Source organism: Salvelinus fontinalis, unplaced genomic scaffold (genome assembly GCF_029448725.1).
Source record: "Salvelinus fontinalis isolate EN_2023a unplaced genomic scaffold, ASM2944872v1 scaffold_0120, whole genome shotgun sequence".
Classification (NCBI taxonomy): domain Eukaryota; kingdom Metazoa; phylum Chordata; class Actinopteri; order Salmoniformes; family Salmonidae; genus Salvelinus; species Salvelinus fontinalis.
This window is the reverse complement of record NW_026600329.1, coordinates 21,784-42,500: the sequence shown is the minus strand read 5'-3', so window position 1 is coordinate 42,500 and position 20,717 is coordinate 21,784. Positions and strand designations below refer to the sequence as shown.

Genomic DNA, 20,717 nt, shown 5'->3' with positions numbered 1-20,717 from the left:
AACGCAGTGCCCTTGTTTGGGTGTAGGGCCTGATCAGAGCCTGAAGGTACTGAGGTGCCGTTCCCCTCACAGCTCCGTAGGCAAGCACCATGGTCTTGTAGCGGATGCGAGCTTCAACTGGAAGCCAGTGGAGAGAGCGGAGGAGCGGGGTGACGTGAGAGAACTTGGGAAGGTTGAACACCAGACGGGCTGCGGCGTTCTGGATGAGTTGTAGGGGTTTGATGGCACAGGCAGGGAGCCCAGCCAACAGCGAGTTGCAGTAATCCAGACGGGAGATGACAAGTGCCTGGATTAGGACCTGCGCCGCTTCCTGTGTGAGGCAGGGTCGTACTCTGCGGATGTTGTAGAGCATGAACCTACAGGAACGGGCCACCGCCTTGATGTTAGTTGAGAACGACAGGGTGTTGTCCAGGATCACGCCAAGGTTCTTAGCGCTCTGGGAGGATGACACAATGGAGTTGTCAACCGTGATGGCGAGATCATGGAACGGGCAGTCCTTCCCCGGGAGGAAGAGCAGCTCCGTCTTGCCGAGGTTCAGCTTGAGGTGGTGATCCGTCATCCACACTGATATGTCTGCCAGACATGCAGAGATGCGATTCGCCACCTGGTCATCAGAAGGGGGAAAGGAGAAGATTAGTTGTGTGTCGTCTGCATAGCAATGATAGGAGAGACCATGTGAGGTTATGACAGAGCCAAGTGACTTGGTGTATAGCGAGAATAGGAGAGGGCCTAGAACAGAGCCCTGGGGGACACCAGTGGTGAGAGCGCGTGGTGAGGAGACAGATTCTCGCCACGCCACCTGGTAGGAGCGACCTGTCAGGTAGGACGCAATCCAAGCGTGGGCCGCGCCGGAGATGCCCAACTCGGAGAGGGTGGAGAGGAGGATCTGATGGTTCACAGTATCGAAGGCAGCCGATAGGTCTAGAAGGATGAGAGCAGAGGAAAGAGAGTTAGCTTTAGCAGTGCGGAGCGCCTCCGTGATACAGAGAAGAGCAGTCTCAGTTGAGTGACTAGTCTTGAAACCTGACTGATTTGGATCAAGAAGGTCATTCTGAGAGAGATAGCAGGAGAGCTGGCCAAGGACGGCACGTTCAAGAGTTTTGGAGAGAAAAGAAAGAAGGGATACTGGTCTGTAGTTGTTGACATCGGAGGGATCGAGTGTAGGTTTTTTCAGAAGGGGTGCAACTCTCGCTCTCTTGAAGACGGAAGGGACGTAGCCAGCGGTCAGGGATGAGTTGATGAGCGAGGTGAGGTAAGGGAGAAGGTCTCCGGAAATGGTCTGGAGAAGAGAGGAGGGGATAGGGTCAAGCGGGCAGGTTGTTGGGCGGCCGGCCGTCACAAGACGCGAGATTTCATCTGGAGAGAGAGGAGAGAAAGAGGTCAAAGCACAGGGTAGGGCAGTGTGAGCAGAACCAGCGGTGTCGTTTGACTTAGCAAACGAGGATCGGATGTCGTCGACCTTCTTTTCAAAATGGTTGACGAAGTCGTCTGCAGAGAGGGAGGAGGGGGGGGGGAGGGGGAGGAGGATTCAGGAGGGAGGAGAAGGTGGCAAAGAGCTTCCTAGGGTTAGAGGCAGATGCTTGGAATTTAGAGTGGTAGAAAGTGGCTTTAGCAGCAGAGACAGAAGAGGAAAATGTAGAGAGGAGGGAGTGAAAGGATGCCAGGTCCGCAGGGAGGCGAGTTTTCCTCCATTTCCGCTCGGCTGCCCGGAGCCCTGTTCTGTGAGCTCGCAATGAGTCGTCGAGCCACGGAGCGGGAGGGGAGGACCGAGCCGGCCTGGAGGATAGGGGACATAGAGAGTCAAAGGATGCAGAAAGGGAGGAGAGGAGGGTTGAGGAGGCAGAATCAGGAGATAGGTTGGAGAAGGTTTGGGCAGAGGGAAGAGATGATAGGATGGAAGAGGAGAGAGTAGCGGGGGAGAGAGAGCGAAGGTTGGGACGGCGCGATACCATCCGAGTAGGGGCAGTGTGGGAAGTGTTGGATGAGAGCGAGAGGGAAAAGGATACAAGGTAGTGGTCGGAGACTTGGAGGGGAGTTGCAATGAGGTTAGTGGAAGAACAGCATCTAGTAAAGATGAGGTCAAGCGTATTGCCTGCCTTGTGAGTAGGGGGGGAAGGTGAGAGGGTGAGGTCAAAAGAGGAGAGGAGTGGAAAGAAGGAGGCGGAGAGGAATGAGTCAAAGGTAGACATGGGGAGGTTAAAGTCACCCAGAACTGTGAGAGGTGAGCCGTCCTCAGGAAAGGAGCTTATCAAGGCATCAAGCTCATTGATGAACTCTCCAAGGGAACCTGGAGGGCGATAAATGATAAGGATGTTAAGCTTGAAAGGGCTGGTAACTGTGACAGCATGGAATTCAAAGGAGGCGATAGACAGATGGGTAAGGGGAGAAAGAGAGAATGACCACTTGGGAGAGATGAGGATCCCGGTGCCACCACCCCGCTGACCAGAAGCTCTCGGGGTGTGCGAGAACACGTGGGCAGACGAAGAGAGAGCAGTAGGAGTAGCAGTGTTATCTGTGGTGAGCCATGTTTCCGTCAGTGCCAAGAAGTCGAGGGACTGGAGGGACGCATAGGCTGAGATGAGCTCTGCCTTGTTGGCCGCGGATCGGCAGTTCCAGAGGCTACACCACTACATTAACACACTGCCAATGTCAACCACATATTATAACATACACCACTACAATAACACACTGACAATGTCAACCACATATTATAACATACACCACTACATTAACACACTGCCAATGTCAACCACATACTATAACATACACCACTACAATAACACACTGCCAATGTCAACCACATATTATAACATACACCACTACATTAACACACTGCCAATGTCAACCACATATTATAACATACACCACTACAATAACACACTGCCAATGTCAACCACATATTATAACATACACCACTACATTAACACACTGCCAATGTCAACCATTATAACATACACCACTACATTAACACACTGCCAATGTCAACCATTATAACATACACCACTACATTAACACACTGCCAATGTCAACCACATATTATAACATACACCACTACATTAACACACTGCCAATGTCAACCACATACTATAACATACACCACTACATTAACACACTGCCCATGTCAACCACATACTATAACATACACCACTACATTAACACACTGCCAATGTCAACCACATATTATAACATACACCACTACATTAACACACTGCCAATGTCAACCACATACTATAACATACACCACTACATTAACACACTGCCAATGTCAACCACATATTATAGCATACACCACTACAATAACACACTGCCAATGTCAACCACATATTATAGCATACACCACTACAATAACCCACTGCCAATGTCAACCATTATAACATACACCACTACAATAACACACTGCCAATGTCAACCACATATTATAGCATACACCACTACATTAACACACTGCCAATGTCAACCACATATTATAGCATACACCACTACAATAACCCACTGCCAATGTCAACCATTATAACATACACCACTACAATAACACACTGCCAATGTCAACCACATATTATAACATACACCACTACATTAACACACTGCCAATGTCAACCACATATTATAACATACACCACTACATTAACACACTGCCAATGTCAACCACATATTATAACATACACCACTACATTAACACACTGCCAATGTCAACCACATATTATAACATACACCACTACAATAACACACTGCCAATGTCAACCATTATAACATACACCACTACAATAACACACTGCCAATGTCAACCACATATTATAACATACACCACTACATTAACACACTGCCAATGTCAACCACATATTATAACATACACCACTACATTAACACACTGCCAATGTCAACCACATATTATAACATACACCACTACAATAACACACTGACAATGTCAACCACATATTATAACATACACCACTACAATAACACACTGCCAATGTCAACCACATATTATAGCATACACCACTACAATAACACACTGCCAATGTCAACCACATATTATAACATACACCACTACATTAACACACTGCCAATGTCAACCATTATAACATACACCACTACATTAACACACTGCCAATGTCAACCACATACTATAACATACACCACTACATTAACACACTGCCAATGTCAACCACATATTATAGCATACACCACTACAATAACACACTGCCAATGTCAACCATTATAACATACACCACTACATTAACACACTGCCAATGTCAACCATTATAGCATACACCACTACATTAACACACTGCCAATGTCAACCACATATTATAGCATACACCACTACATTAACACACTGCCAATGTCAACCATTATAGCATACACCACTACATTAACACACTGCCAATGTCAACCACATATTATAACATACACCACTACATTAACACACTGACAATGTCAACCACATATTATAACATACACCACTACATTAACACACTGCCAATGTCAACCACATATTATAGCATACACCACTACAATCACACACTGCCAATGTCAACCACATACTATAACATACACCACTACATTAACACACTGACAATGTCAACCATTATAACAAACACCACTACATTAACACACTGCCAATGTCAACCATTATAACATACACCACTACATTAACACACTGCCAATGTCAACCACATATTATAACATACACCACTACATTAACACACTGCCAATGTCAACCATTATAACATACACCACTACATTAACACACTGCCAATGTCAACCACATATTATAACATACACCACTACATTAACACACTGCCAATGTCAACCATTATAACATACACCACTACATTAACACACTGCCAATGTCAACCACATATTATAACATACACCACTACATTAACACACTGCCAATGTCAACCACATATTATAGCATACACCACTACATTAACACACTGCCAATGTCAACCACATATTATAACATACACCACTACATTAACACACTGCCAATGTCAACCATTATAACATACACCACTACAATAACACACTGCCAATGTCAACCATTATAACATACACCACTACAATAACACACTGCCAATGTCAACCATTATAACATACACCACTACATTAACACACTGCCAATGTCAACCACATATTATAACATACACCACTACATTAACACACTGCCAATGTCAACCATTATAACATACACCACTACATTAACACACTGCCAATGTCAACCACATATTATAACATACACCACTACATTAACACACTGCCAATGTCAACCATTATAACATACACCACTACATTAACACACTGCCAATGTCAACCACATATTATAACATACATCACTACAATAACACACTGCCAATGTCAACCATTATAACATACACCACTACAATAACACACTGCCAATGTCAACCATTATAACATACACCACTACAATAACACAGTGACAATGTCAACCATTATAACATACACCACTACATTAACACACTGCCAATGTCAACCATTATAACATACACCACTACATTAACACACTGCCAATGTCAACCACATATTATAACATACACCACTACATTAACACACTGCCAATGTCAACCACATATTATAACATACACCACTACATTAACACACTGCCAATGTCAACCACATATTATAACATACACCACTACATTAACACACTGCCAATGTCAACCATTATAACATACACCACTACATTAACACACTGCCAATGTCAACCACATATTATAACATACACCACTACATTAACACACTGCCAATGTCAACCACATATTATAACATACACCACTACATTAACACACTGCCAATGTCAACCACATATTATAACATACACCACTACATTAACACACTGCCAATGTCAACCACATATTATAACATACACCACTACATTAACACACTGCCAATGTCAACCACATATTATAACATACACCACTACATTAACACACTGCCAATGTCAACCATTATAACATACACTACTACATTAACACACTGCCAATGTCAACCATTATAACATACACCACTACATTAACACACTGCCAATGTCAACCACATACTATAACATACACCACTACATTAACACACTGCCAATGTCAACCACATATTATAACATACACCACTACAATAACACACTGCCAATGTCAACCACATATTATAACATACACCACTACAATAACACACTGCCAATGTCAACCACATATTATTGCATACACCACTACAATAACACACTGCCAATGTCAACCACATATTATAGCATACACCACTACATTAACACACTGCCAATGTCAACCACATATTATAACATACACCACTACATTAACACACTGACAATGTCAACCATTATAACATACACCACTACATTAACACACTGCCATTGTCAACCATTATAACATACACCACTACATTAACACACTGCCAATGTCAACCATTATAACATACACCACTACATTAACACACTGCCATTGTCAACCATTATAACATACACCACTACATTAACACACTGCCAATGTCAACCATTATAACATACACTACTACATTAACACACTGCCAATGTCAACCATTATAACATACACCACTACATTAACACACTGCCATTGTCAACCATTATAACATACACCACTACATTAACACACTGCCAATGTCAACCACATATTATAACATACACCACTACATTAACACACTGCCAATGTCAACCATTATAACATACACCACTACATTAACACACTGCCAATGTCAACCATTATAACATACACCACTACATTAACACACTGCCAATGTCAACCACATATTATAGCATACACCACTACAATAACACACTGCCAATGTCAACCATTATAACATACACCACTACATTAACACACTGCCAATGTCAACCATTATAACATACACCACTACATTAACCCACTGCCAATGTCAACCACATATTATAACATACACCACTACATTAACCCACTGCCAATGTCAACCACATATTATAACATATACCACTACATTAACACACTGCCAATGTCAACCATTATAACATACACCACTACATTAACACACTGCCAATGTCAACCACATACTATAACATACACCACTACATTAACACACTGCCAATGTCAACCACATATTATAGCATACACCACTACATTAACACACTGCCAATGTCAACCACATATTATAACATACACCACTACATTAACACACTGCCAATGTCAACCACATATTATAACATACACCACTACATTAACACACTGCCAATGTCAACCACATATTATAACATACACCACTACATTAACACACTGCCAATGTCGACCATTATAACATACACCACTACATTAACACACTGCCAATGTCAACCACATATTATAACATACACCACTACAATAACACACTGCCAATGTCAACCACATATTATAACATACACCACTACAATAACACACTGCCAATGTCAACCACATATTATAACATACACCACTACAATAACACACTGCCAATGTCAACCACATATTATAACATACACCACTACAACAACACACTGCCAATGTCAACCACATACTGTAAAATAACACCACAACAATAACATACTGTAACATAACACCACTACAATAATATACTGTAAAATAACACCACTACAATAATATACCTTAAAATAACACCACTACAATAATATACTGTAAAATAACACCACTACAATAATATACCTTAAAATAACACCACTACAATAATATACTGTAAAATAACACCACTACAATAATATACCGTAAAATAACACCACTACAATAACATAATGTAAAATAACACCACTACAATAATTTACCTTAAAATAACACCACTACAATAATATACTGTACAATAACACCACTACAATAATATACCGTAAAATAACACCACTACAATAACATATTGTAAAATAACACCGCTACAATAACATAATGTAAAATAACACCACTACAATAACATATTGTAAAATAACACCACTACAATAACATATTGTAAAATAACACCACTACAATAATATACTGTAAAATAACACCACTACAATAACATATTGTAAAATAACACCACTACAATAACATATTGTAAAATAACACCAGTACAATAATATACCTTAAAATAACACCACTACAATAACATACTGTAAAATAACACCACTACAATAATATACTGTAAAATAACACCACTACAATTATATACTGTAACATAACACCACTACAATAATATACTGTAACATAACACCACTACAATAATATACCTTAAAATAACACTACGGTGGTTATTGTTCATATGAATGATACATTACTCATATCATGTCTGTACTCCAGCACATTTAACACAATTACGCAATGATCATATCACTCTGATACACTACCACACAGACACACACACACTTAAGCACGCAGACACACACGCACACACTCAAACACACACACGCAAACACACACACACACACACACACACACACACACACACACACACACACACACACACACACACACACACACACACGTCTCTCTACTCAAGCACATGGAAGTGCTGCTGTATTCTGTTTGGTATTAGTTTATGTGTCCAACAGACTGTAGAGCAGCAGTTACATCTGATGGAGTAGAGAGATGTGAGATGTGTGTGTTTGTGTGAGTGTGTGTGAGTGTGTGTGTGTGTATGTGTGTATCTGAGGTACATGATTGTTGTGTAATTGTGACACGAGCAGCTGTCACTCCATAAACCATGGAAATCACTGAACATTCCTCTGCATTCAGAGCAGCTGTCACTCTATAAACCATGGAATTCACTGAACGTTCCTCTGCATTCAGAGCAGCTGTCTCTCTATAAACCATGGAATTCACTGAACGTTCCTCTGCATTCAGAGCAGCTGTCACTCTATAAACCATGGAATTCACTGAACGTTCCTCTGCATTCAGAGCAGCTGTCTCTCTATAAACCATGGAATTCACTGAACGTTCCTCTGCATTCAGAGCAGCTGTCACTCTATAAACCATGGAATTCACTGAACGTTCCTCTGCATTCAGAGCAGCTGTCTCTCTATAAACCATGGAATTCACTGAACGTTCCTCTGCATTCAGAGCAGCTGTCTCTCTATAAACCATGGAATTCACTGAACGTTCCTCTACATTCAGAGCAGCTGTCACTCCATAAATCATGGAATTCACTGAACGTTCCTCTGCATTCAGAGCAGCTGTCTCTCTATAAACCATGGAATTCACTGAACGTTCCTCTGCATTCAGAGCAGCTGTCACTCTATAAACCATGGAATTCACTGAACGTTCCTCTGCATTCAGAGCAGCTGTCACTCTATAAACCATGGAATTCACTGAACGTTCCTCTGCATTCAGAGCAGCTGTCTCTCTATAAACCATGGAATTCACTGAACGTTCCTCTGCATTCAGAGCAGCTGTCTCTCTATAAACCATGGAATTCACTGAACGTTCCTCTGCATTCAGAGCAGCTGTCACTCCATAAACCATGAAATTCACTGAACGTTCCTCTGCATTCAGAGCAGCTGTCACTCTATAAACCATGGAATTCACTGAACGTTCCTCTGCATTCAGAGCAGCTGTCTCTCTATAAACCATGGAATTCACTGAACGTTCCTCTGCATTCAGAGCAGCTGTCACTCCATAAACCATGGAATTCACTGAACGTTCCTCTGCATTCAGAGCAGCTGTCTCTCTATAAACCATGGAATTCACTGAACGTTCCTCTGCATTCAGAGCAGCTGTCACTCTATAAACCATGGAATTCACTGAACGTTCCTCTGCATTCAGAGCAGCTGTCTCTCTATAAACCATGGAATTCACTGAACGTTCCTCTGCATTCAGAGCAGCTGTCACTCCATAAACCATGGAATTCACTGAACGTTCCTCTGCATTCAGAGCAGCTGTCTCTCTATAAACCATGGAATTCACTGAACGTTCCTCTGCATTCAGAGCAGCTGTCACTCCATAAACCATGGAATTCACTGAACGTTCCTCTGCATTCAGAGCAGCTGTCTCTCTATAAACCATGGAATTCACTGAACGTTCCTCTGCATTCAGAGCAGCTGTCACTCTATAAACCATGGAATTCACTGAACATTCCTCTGCAGTCACATACACCTATCTTATTACTGGTGTTGGGGTAGGTGCAGTACACACACACACACACACACACACACACACACACACACACACACACACACACACACACACACACACACACACACACACACACACACACACACACACACACACACACACACACACACACACAGGCATGAATTCACGCACACACACACACACAAACACACGCACACACACACCTTTGCGGTACCAGGGCAGGTACCATGGACAGGAAACATTGACTGTTGTTCCAGGAAGTCCATCGGGCCAGCAGGCATACTGGTCAAACGTCCTGTTACACACCAGTCCTGTGGAGGGGTCAAATACCAAAGGTCATACATTCCTGTACTTCACCTGTTTAACACAGCTTTAACACACAGCTACAACACATCGATATAATACAGCTACAACACATCGATATAATACAGCTACAACAAATCGATATAATACAGCTACAACACATCGATATAATACAGCTACAACACATCGATATAATACAGCTACAACACATCGATATAATACAGCTACAACACATCGATATAATACAGATACAACACATCGATATAATACAGCTACAACACATCGATATAACACAGCTATAACACACCGATATAACACAGCTACAACACATTGATATAATACAGCTAAAACACATCGATATAACACAGCTACAACACATCGATATAATACAGCTACAACACATTGATATAATACAGCTACAACACATCGATATAACACAGCTACAACACACCGATATAACACAGCTACAACAAACCGATATAACACAGCTACAACACACCGATATAACACAGCTATAACGCACCGATATAACACAGCTATAACACACCGATATAACACAGCTATAACACACCGATATAACACAGCTATAACACACCAATATAACACAGCTATAACACACCACAATAACACAGGAATAACGCACCAATATAACACAGCTATAACACACCGATATAACACAGCTATAACACACCGATATAACACAGCTATAACACACCAATATAACACAGCTATAACACACCGACATAACACAGCTACAACACACCGATATAACACAGCTATAACACACCGATATAACACAGCTATAACGCACCAATATAACACAGCTATAACACACCGATATAACACAGCTATAACACACCGATATAACACAGCTATAACACACCGATATAACACAGCTATAACGCACCGATATAACACAGCTACAACACATCGATATAACACAGCTATAACACACCAATATAACACAGCTATAACACACCAATATAACACAGCTATAACGCACCGATATAACACAGCTACAACACACCGATATAACACAGCTATAACACACCGATATAACACAGCTACAACACACCGATATAACACAGCTATAACACACCGATATAACACACCGATATAACACAGCTATAACACACCGATATAACACACCGATATAACACAGCTATAACACACCGATATAACACAGCTACAACACACCGATATAACACAGCTATAACACACCGATATAACACACCATAATAACGCACCGATATAACACACCATAATAACACACCGATATAACGCACCGATATAACACAGCTATAACACACCGATAAAACACAGCCATAACACACCAATATAACACAGCTATAACACACCGATATAACACAGCTACAACACACCGATATAACACAGCTATAACACACCGATATAACACAGCCATAACACACCATAATAACACAGCTATAACACACCGATATAACACAGCTACAACACACCGATATAACACAGCTATAACACACCGATATAACACACCGATATAACACAGCTATAACACACCGATATAACACAGCTACAACACACCGATAAAACACAGCTATAACACACCGATATAACACAGCCATAACACACCATAATAACACAGCTATAACGCACCGATATAACACAGCTATAACACACCATAATAACACAGCTATAACACACCGATAAAACACAGCTATAACACACCGATATAACACAGCCATAACACACCATAATAACACATCAATATAACACAGCTATAACACACCATAATAACACATCAATATAACACAGCTATAACACACCAATATAACACAGTTATAACACACCAATATAACACAGCTATAACACACCAATATAACACAGCTATAACACACCAATATATCACAGCTATAACACACCAATATAACAAAGCAATAACACACCATAATAACACAGCTATAACGCACCGATATAACACAGCTATAACACACCATAATAACACATCAATATAACACAGCTATAACACACCATAATAACACAGCTATAACACACCATAATAACACAGATATAACACACCAATATAACACAGCTATAACACACCAATATAACACACAGATATAACACAGCTATAGCACACTACAATAACACAGCTATAACACACCAAAATAACACAGCTATAACACACTAATATAACACAGCTATAACACACCAATATAACACAGCTATAACACACCAATATAACACACAGATATAACACAGCTATAACACACCATAATAACACAGCTATAACACACCAAAATAACACAGCTATAACACACCAATATAACAAAGCTATAACACACCAATATAACACAGCAAAATAACACAGCTATAACACACCAATATAACACAGATATAACACACCAATATAACACAGCTATAACACACCAATATAACACAGCTATAACACACCGACATAAAACAGCTATAACACACCGATATAACACAGCTACAACACACCGATAAAACACAGCTATAACACACTGATATAACACAGCTATAACACACCAATATAACACAGCTATAACACACCATAATAACTCAGCTATAACACATCGATATAACACACCATAATAACACAGCTACAACACATCGATATAACACACCGATATAACACACCGATATAACACAGCTACAACACATCGATATAACACAGCTATAACACACCAATATAACACAGCTACAACACATCGATATAACACAGCTATAACACACCAATATAACACAGCTATAACACACCAATATAACACAGCTATAACGCACCGATATAACACAGCTACAACACACCGATATAACACAGCTATAACACACCGATATAACACAGCTACAACACACCGATATAACACAGCTATAACACACCGATATAACACACCGATATAACACAGCTATAACACACCGATATAACACACCGATATAACACAGCTATAACACACCGATATAACACAGCTACAACACACCGATATAACACAGCTATAACACACCGATATAACACACCATAATAACGCACCGATATAACACACCATAATAACACACCGATATAACGCACCGATATAACACAGCTATAACACACCGATAAAACACAGCCATAACACACCAATATAACACAGCTATAACACACCGATATAACACAGCTACAACACACCGATATAACACAGCTATAACACACCGATATAACACAGCCATAACACACCATAATAACACAGCTATAACACACCGATATAACACAGCTACAACACACCGATATAACACAGCTATAACACACCGATATAACACACCGATATAACACAGCTATAACACACCGATATAACACAGCTACAACACACCGATAAAACACAGCTATAACACACCGATATAACACAGCCATAACACACCATAATAACACAGCTATAACGCACCGATATAACACAGCTATAACACACCATAATAACACAGCTATAACACACCGATAAAACACAGCTATAACACACCGATATAACACAGCCATAACACACCATAATAACACATCAATATAACACAGCTATAACACACCATAATAACACATCAATATAACACAGCTATAACACACCAATATAACACAGTTATAACACACCAATATAACACAGCTATAACACACCAATATAACACAGCTATAACACACCAATATATCACAGCTATAACACACCAATATAACAAAGCAATAACACACCATAATAACACAGCTATAACGCACCGATATAACACAGCTATAACACACCATAATAACACATCAATATAACACAGCTATAACACACCATAATAACACAGCTATAACACACCATAATAACACAGATATAACACACCAATATAACACAGCTATAACACACCAATATAACACACAGATATAACACAGCTATAGCACACCACAATAACACAGCTATAACACACCAAAATAACACAGCTATAACACACTAATATAACACAGCTATAACACACCAATATAACACAGCTATAACACACCAATATAACACACAGATATAACACAGCTATAACACACCATAATAACACAGCTATAACACACCAAAATAACACAGCTATAACACACCAATATAACACAGCTATAACACACCAATATAACACAGCAAAATAACACAGCTATAACACACCAATATAACACAGATATAACACACCAATATAACACAGCTATAACACACCAATATAACACAGCTATAACACACCGACATAAAACAGCTATAACACACCGATATAACACAGCTACAACACACCGATAAAACACAGCTATAACACACTGATATAACACAGCTATAACACACCAATATAACACAGCTATAACACACCATAATAACACAGCTATAACACATCGATATAACACACCATAATAACACAGCTACAACACATCGATATAACACACCGATATAACACACCGATATAACACAGCTACAACACATCGATATAACACAGCTATAACACACCAATATAACACAGCTATAACACACCAATATAACACAGCTATAACACACCAATATAACACAGCTATAACACACCGATATAACACAGCTATAATGCACCATAATAACACAGCTATAACACACCAATATAACACAGCTATAACACACCAATATAACACGGCTATAACACACCGATATAACACATGGAATATAACAGCTACAACACACCGTAATAACACAGCTATAACACACCAATATAACACACCAATATAACACACCAACATAACACAGCTATAACACACCAACATAACACAGCTATAACACACCGACATAACACAGCTACAACACATCGATATAACACAGCTATAACACACAGATATAACACAGCTATAACACACCAATATAACACAGCTATAACACACCGATATAACACAGGAATAACACAGCTATAACACACCAATATAACACAGCTATAACACACCGATATAACACACCAATATAACACAGCTATAACACACCGATATAACACACCAATATAACACAGCTATAACACACCAATATAACACAGCTATAACACACCGATATAACACACCAATATAACACAGCTATAACACACCGATATAACACAGCTATAACACACCAATATAACACACCAATATAACACAGCTATAACACACCAATATAACACAGCTATAACACACCAATATAACACACAGATATAACACACTGATATAACACAGCTATAACACACCATAATAACACAGCTATAACACACTGATATAACACACCATAATAACACAGCTATAACACACCAATATAACACAGATATAACACACTGATATAACACACCATAATAACACAGCTTTAACACACCAATATAACACAGGAATAATATAAAAATAAATCAAAATGCTTTAAAAATCGAATTGTATTTGTCACATGCGTGGAATACAAGGTGTAGACCTTACTGTGAAATTATTACTCACAAACCCTTAACCAACAATGCAGTTTTCAGAAAATAGAGTTCAGAAAATATCTACAAAGTAAAAATTAAATTAAATTAACACAATAAAATAACAATAACGAGGCTATATATGTACCGGGGTACAGGTTAGTTGAGGTAATCTGTACATGCAGGTAGGGGTGAAGTGACTATGTATATATATTCAGGGGGTACCGGTACCGAGTCAATGTACCGGGTTACAGGTTAGTCGAGGTAATCTGTACATGCAGGTAGGGGTGAAGTGACTATGTATATATATTCAGGGGGTACCGGTACCGAGTCAATGTACCGGGTTACAGGTTAGTTGAGGTAATCTGTACATGCAGGTAGGGATGAAGTGACTATGTATATATATTCAGGGGGTACCGGTACCGAGTCAATGTGCCAGGTTACAGGTTAGTGGAGGTAATCTGTACATGCAGGTAGGTGGGAAGTGACTATGTATATGTATACAGGGGGTAACGAGTCAATGTGCCGGGTTACAGGTTAGTTGAGGTAATCTGTACACGCAGGTAGGGGTGAAGTGACGATGCAGAGGGATTAAACAGCGAGTAGCAGCAGTGTACAAAACAAAGGGGGGAGGTCAGTGCAAATAGTGCTGGTGGCCACTTGATTAATTGTTCAGCAGTCTTATTGCTCAGGGATAGAAGCTGTTAAGAAGCCTTTTGGACCTAGACTTGGCGCTCCGGTACCGTTTGCTATGCAGTAGCAGAGAGAACACTGTATGACTAGAATGACGACTAGGGTGACTGGAGTCTTTGACAATTCTTTGGGCCTTCCTCTGACACCGGCTAGTATATAGGTCCTGGATGGCAGGAAACTTGGCCCCAGTGATGTACTGGGCCATACGCACTACCCTCTCTAGCGCCATCATAGCTCTGACATACCATTATACCACAGGAATAACCTAGCTCTGACATACCATTATAACACAGGAATAACCTAGCTCTGACATACCATTATAACACAGGAATAACCTAGCTCTCACATATCATTATAACACAGGAATAACCTAGCTCTAACATACCATTATAACACAGGAATAACCTAGCTCTAACATACCATTATAACACAGGAATAACCTAGCTCTCACATACCATTATAACACAGGAATAACCTAGCTCTAACATACCATTATAACACAGGAATAACCTAGCTCTAACATACCATTATAACACAGGAATAACCTAGCTCTCACATACCATTATAACACAGGAATAACCTAGCTCTCACATACCATTATAACACAGGAATAACCTAGCTCTGACATACCATTATAACACAGGAATAACCTTGCTCTGACATACCATTATAACACAGGAATAACCTAGCTCTCACATATCATTATAACACAGGAATAACCTAGCTCTAACATACCATTATAACACAGGAATAACCTAGCTCTCACATACCATTATAACACAGGAATAACCTAGCTCTGACATACCATTATAACACAGGAATAACCTAGCGCTAACATACCATTATAACACAGGAATAACCTAGCGCTAACATAGCATTATAACACAGGAATAACCTAGCTCTAACATATCATTATAACACAGGAATAACCTAGCTCTAACATACCATTAAAACACAGGAATAACCTAGCTCTAACATACCATTATAACACAGGAATAACCTATCTCTAACATACCATTATAACACAGGAATAACCTAGCTCTCACATACCATTATAACACAGGAATAACCTAGCTCTGACATACCATTATAACACAGGAATAACCTAGCGCTAACATACCATTATAACACAGGAATAACCTAGCGCTGACATAGCATTATAACACAGGAATAACCTAGCTCTGACATACCATTATAACACAGGAATAACCTATCTCTAACATACCATTATAACACAGGAATAACCTAGCTCTAACATACCATTATAACACAGGAATAACCTAGCTCTGACATACCATTATAACACAGGAATAACCTAGCTCTAACATACCATTATAACACAGGAATAACCTTGCTCTGACATACCATTATAACACAGGAATAACCTAGCTCTGACATACCATTATAACACAGGAATAACCTAGCTCTCACATACCATTATAACACAGGAATAACCTAGCTCTCACATACCATTATAACACAGGAATAACCTAGCTCTAACATGACAGGGAGGCTCTGTGATGGGGTAGAGCGGTGATATGTGTATGTGTCCATTTCCAATTGGGCAAAAGTTTCAATCAGCAGATTATCCACTGCGGTTATGAAGGGTCAGAGGTGGATGACATCACAGCGTGAGGCTGAGACTGACCTGTGGCGGGAGGCGTGGCGACGATGCTCTGAGAACACTGGTTCTTGTAGCTCGTCCATTGTTCCATCAGGAGTTTCAGAGATTTAGTCGAGGAGACCTGGGTACAAAAGGAGAACAGTAATTAGACTCTGCTGGACCTCCATCTAAATAAACGTGTGTGTGGAAGTGTCTGTGCAAATGTACTCTCTTTTATATCTTTATTTATTTATTTAACCTTTATTTAACTAGGCAAGTCAGTTAAGAACACATTCTTAATTACAATGACGGCCTACCCCGGGCCAAACCAAGACGACGCTGGGCCAATTGTGCGCCGCCCAATCACAGCCGGATGTGATACAGCCTGGATTTAAACCAGGGACTGTAATGACGCCTCTTGCACTGAGATGCAGTGCCTTAGACCACTGCGCCACTCGGGAGCCCTTCATTTGCTCTGTTTGTCACAGCAGAATAATTCTGCAGCAAACGGGATTGTAATAATTAGTCCATTAACACGGTTCCACCAATGTAATGTTGCTTGATCAGTGATTAGGCTGATCCAGGATCAGTGACTAGGCTGATCCTGGAACAGTGACTAGGCTGATCCTGGATCAGTGACTAGGTTGATCCTGGATCAGTGACTAGGCTGATCCTGGATCAGTGACTAGGCTGATCCTGGATCAGTGACTAGGCTGATTCTGGATCAGTGACTAGGCTGATCCTAGACCAGAGACTAGGCTGATCCTGGACCAGTGATTAGGCTGATCCTGGACCAGTGACTAGGCTGATCCAGGCTGTATCACATAGCAAAATTGTGTGTTAGTGCAGGTTTTCAGTTAATTTATGTAAATCCTGCAGCGTAGGAACATTCTCAGCATTAACAGAGTGATCAAATTAAGACCTTACACCTGTGTGTGTGTGTGTGTGTGTGTGTGTGTGTGTGTGTGTGTGTGTGTGTCTGTGTGTGTGTGTGTCTGTGTGTGTGTGTGTGTGTGTGTGTGTGTGTGTGTGTGTGTGTGTGTGTGTGTGTGTGTGTGTGTGTGTGTGTGTGAAAGAGAGAGAGAGTCGTACCTGGGTGTAACCAGAGAGGGTGAGCAGAGATAAGAGGACACACATCTGGGACATCCCACCTGGCTACGCTGGGAGAGGAGAGGAGACTCAACTCATCAGGGGGCTCAGCCTGGTCTACCCTACAGGCTACAAAAACACACACACACACATGCGCACGTGCACACACAAACACACACACACACACACACACACACACACACACACACACACACACACACACACACACACACACACACACACACACACACACACACACACACACACACACACACACACACACACACACATGCGCACACACAAACAAAGAGAGGAAGAAAGAGAGAGAAAAATGTCAAATTGGCTTTTTACATATATATAAAAGAATTGGCGCGGGAACTAGAACAGTCTGCAGCACCCGGCTTCACCCTACTTGAATCTGAAGTCAAATGTCTACTGTTTGCTGATGATCTGGTGCTTCTGTCACCAACCAAGGAGGGCCTACAGCAGCACCTAGATCTTCTGCACAGATTCTGTCAGACCTGGGCCCTGAGAGTAAATCTTAGCAAGACCAAAATAATGGTGTTCCAAAAAAGGTCCAGTCGCCAGGAACACAAATACAAATTCCCTCTAGACACTGTTGCCATAGAGCACACAAAAAACTATACATACCTCGGCCTAAACATCAGCACCACAGGTAACTTCCACAAACCTGTGAACGATCTGAGAGACAAGGCAAGAAGGGCATTCTATGCCATCAAAAGGAACATAAAATTCAACATACCAATTAGAATCTGGCTAAAAACACTTGAATCAGTTATAGAACCCATTGCCCTTTATGGTTGTGAGGTCTGGGGTCCGCTCACCAACCAAGATTTCACAAAATGAGGCAAACACCAAATTGAGACTCTGCATGCAGAATTCTGCATGCAGAATTCTGCAAAAATATCCTCAGTGTAAAACACCAAATAATGCATGCAGAGCAGAATTAGGCCGATACCCACTAATTATCAAAATCCAGAAAAGACACGTTAAATTCTACAACCATCTAAAAGGAAGCGATTCCCAAACCTTCCATAACAAAGCCATCACCTACAGAGAGATGAACCTGGAGAAGAGCCCCCTAAGCAAACTGGTCCTGGGGCTCTGTTCACAAACACAAACAGACCCCACAGAGCCCCAGGACAGCAACACAATTAGACCCAACCAAATCATGAGAAAACAAAAAGATAATTACTTGACACATTGGAAAGAATTAACAAAAAACTGAGCAAACTAGAATGCTATTTGGCCCTAAACAGAGAGTACACAGTGGCAGAATACCTGACCACTGTGACTGACCCAAACTTAAGGAAAGCTTTGAGTATGTACAGACTCTGTGAGCATAGCCTTGCTATTGAGAAAGGCCACCGTGGGCAGACCTGGCTCTCAAGAGAAGACAGGCTATGTGCACACTGCCCACAAAATGAGGTGGAAACTGAGCTGCACTTCCTAACCTCCTGCCCAATGAGGAGGTATCCTAAACTGTAATCATATAAGATAGTAGG

At 40.6% G+C, this 20,717-nt stretch overlaps 1 protein-coding gene across 2 annotated transcripts in view; it reads right to left on the bottom strand.

Annotated features, from left to right (window-relative positions):
- LOC129843341 (glucagon receptor-like) overlaps window positions 1-19,397 on the bottom strand; it is a 35,398-nt gene extending 16,001 nt beyond the window's left edge. Inside the window, exons 1-3 of one of the 2 annotated variants that reach the window (XM_055911983.1) lie at window positions 19,195-19,397; window positions 18,148-18,244; window positions 10,310-10,417 (exon numbers count right to left, since the gene is read on the bottom strand). In XM_055911983.1, coding sequence (XP_055767958.1) covers window positions 10,310-10,417; window positions 18,148-18,244; window positions 19,195-19,248 — 259 coding nt within the window. In that variant the 5' untranslated portion in view covers window positions 19,249-19,397. The remainder of the gene's footprint in view (window positions 1-10,309; window positions 10,418-18,147; window positions 18,245-19,194) is intronic. The other variant, XM_055911982.1, reaches the window with a different exon arrangement.
- Between the last annotated feature and the right edge of the window lie 1,320 nt (window positions 19,398-20,717).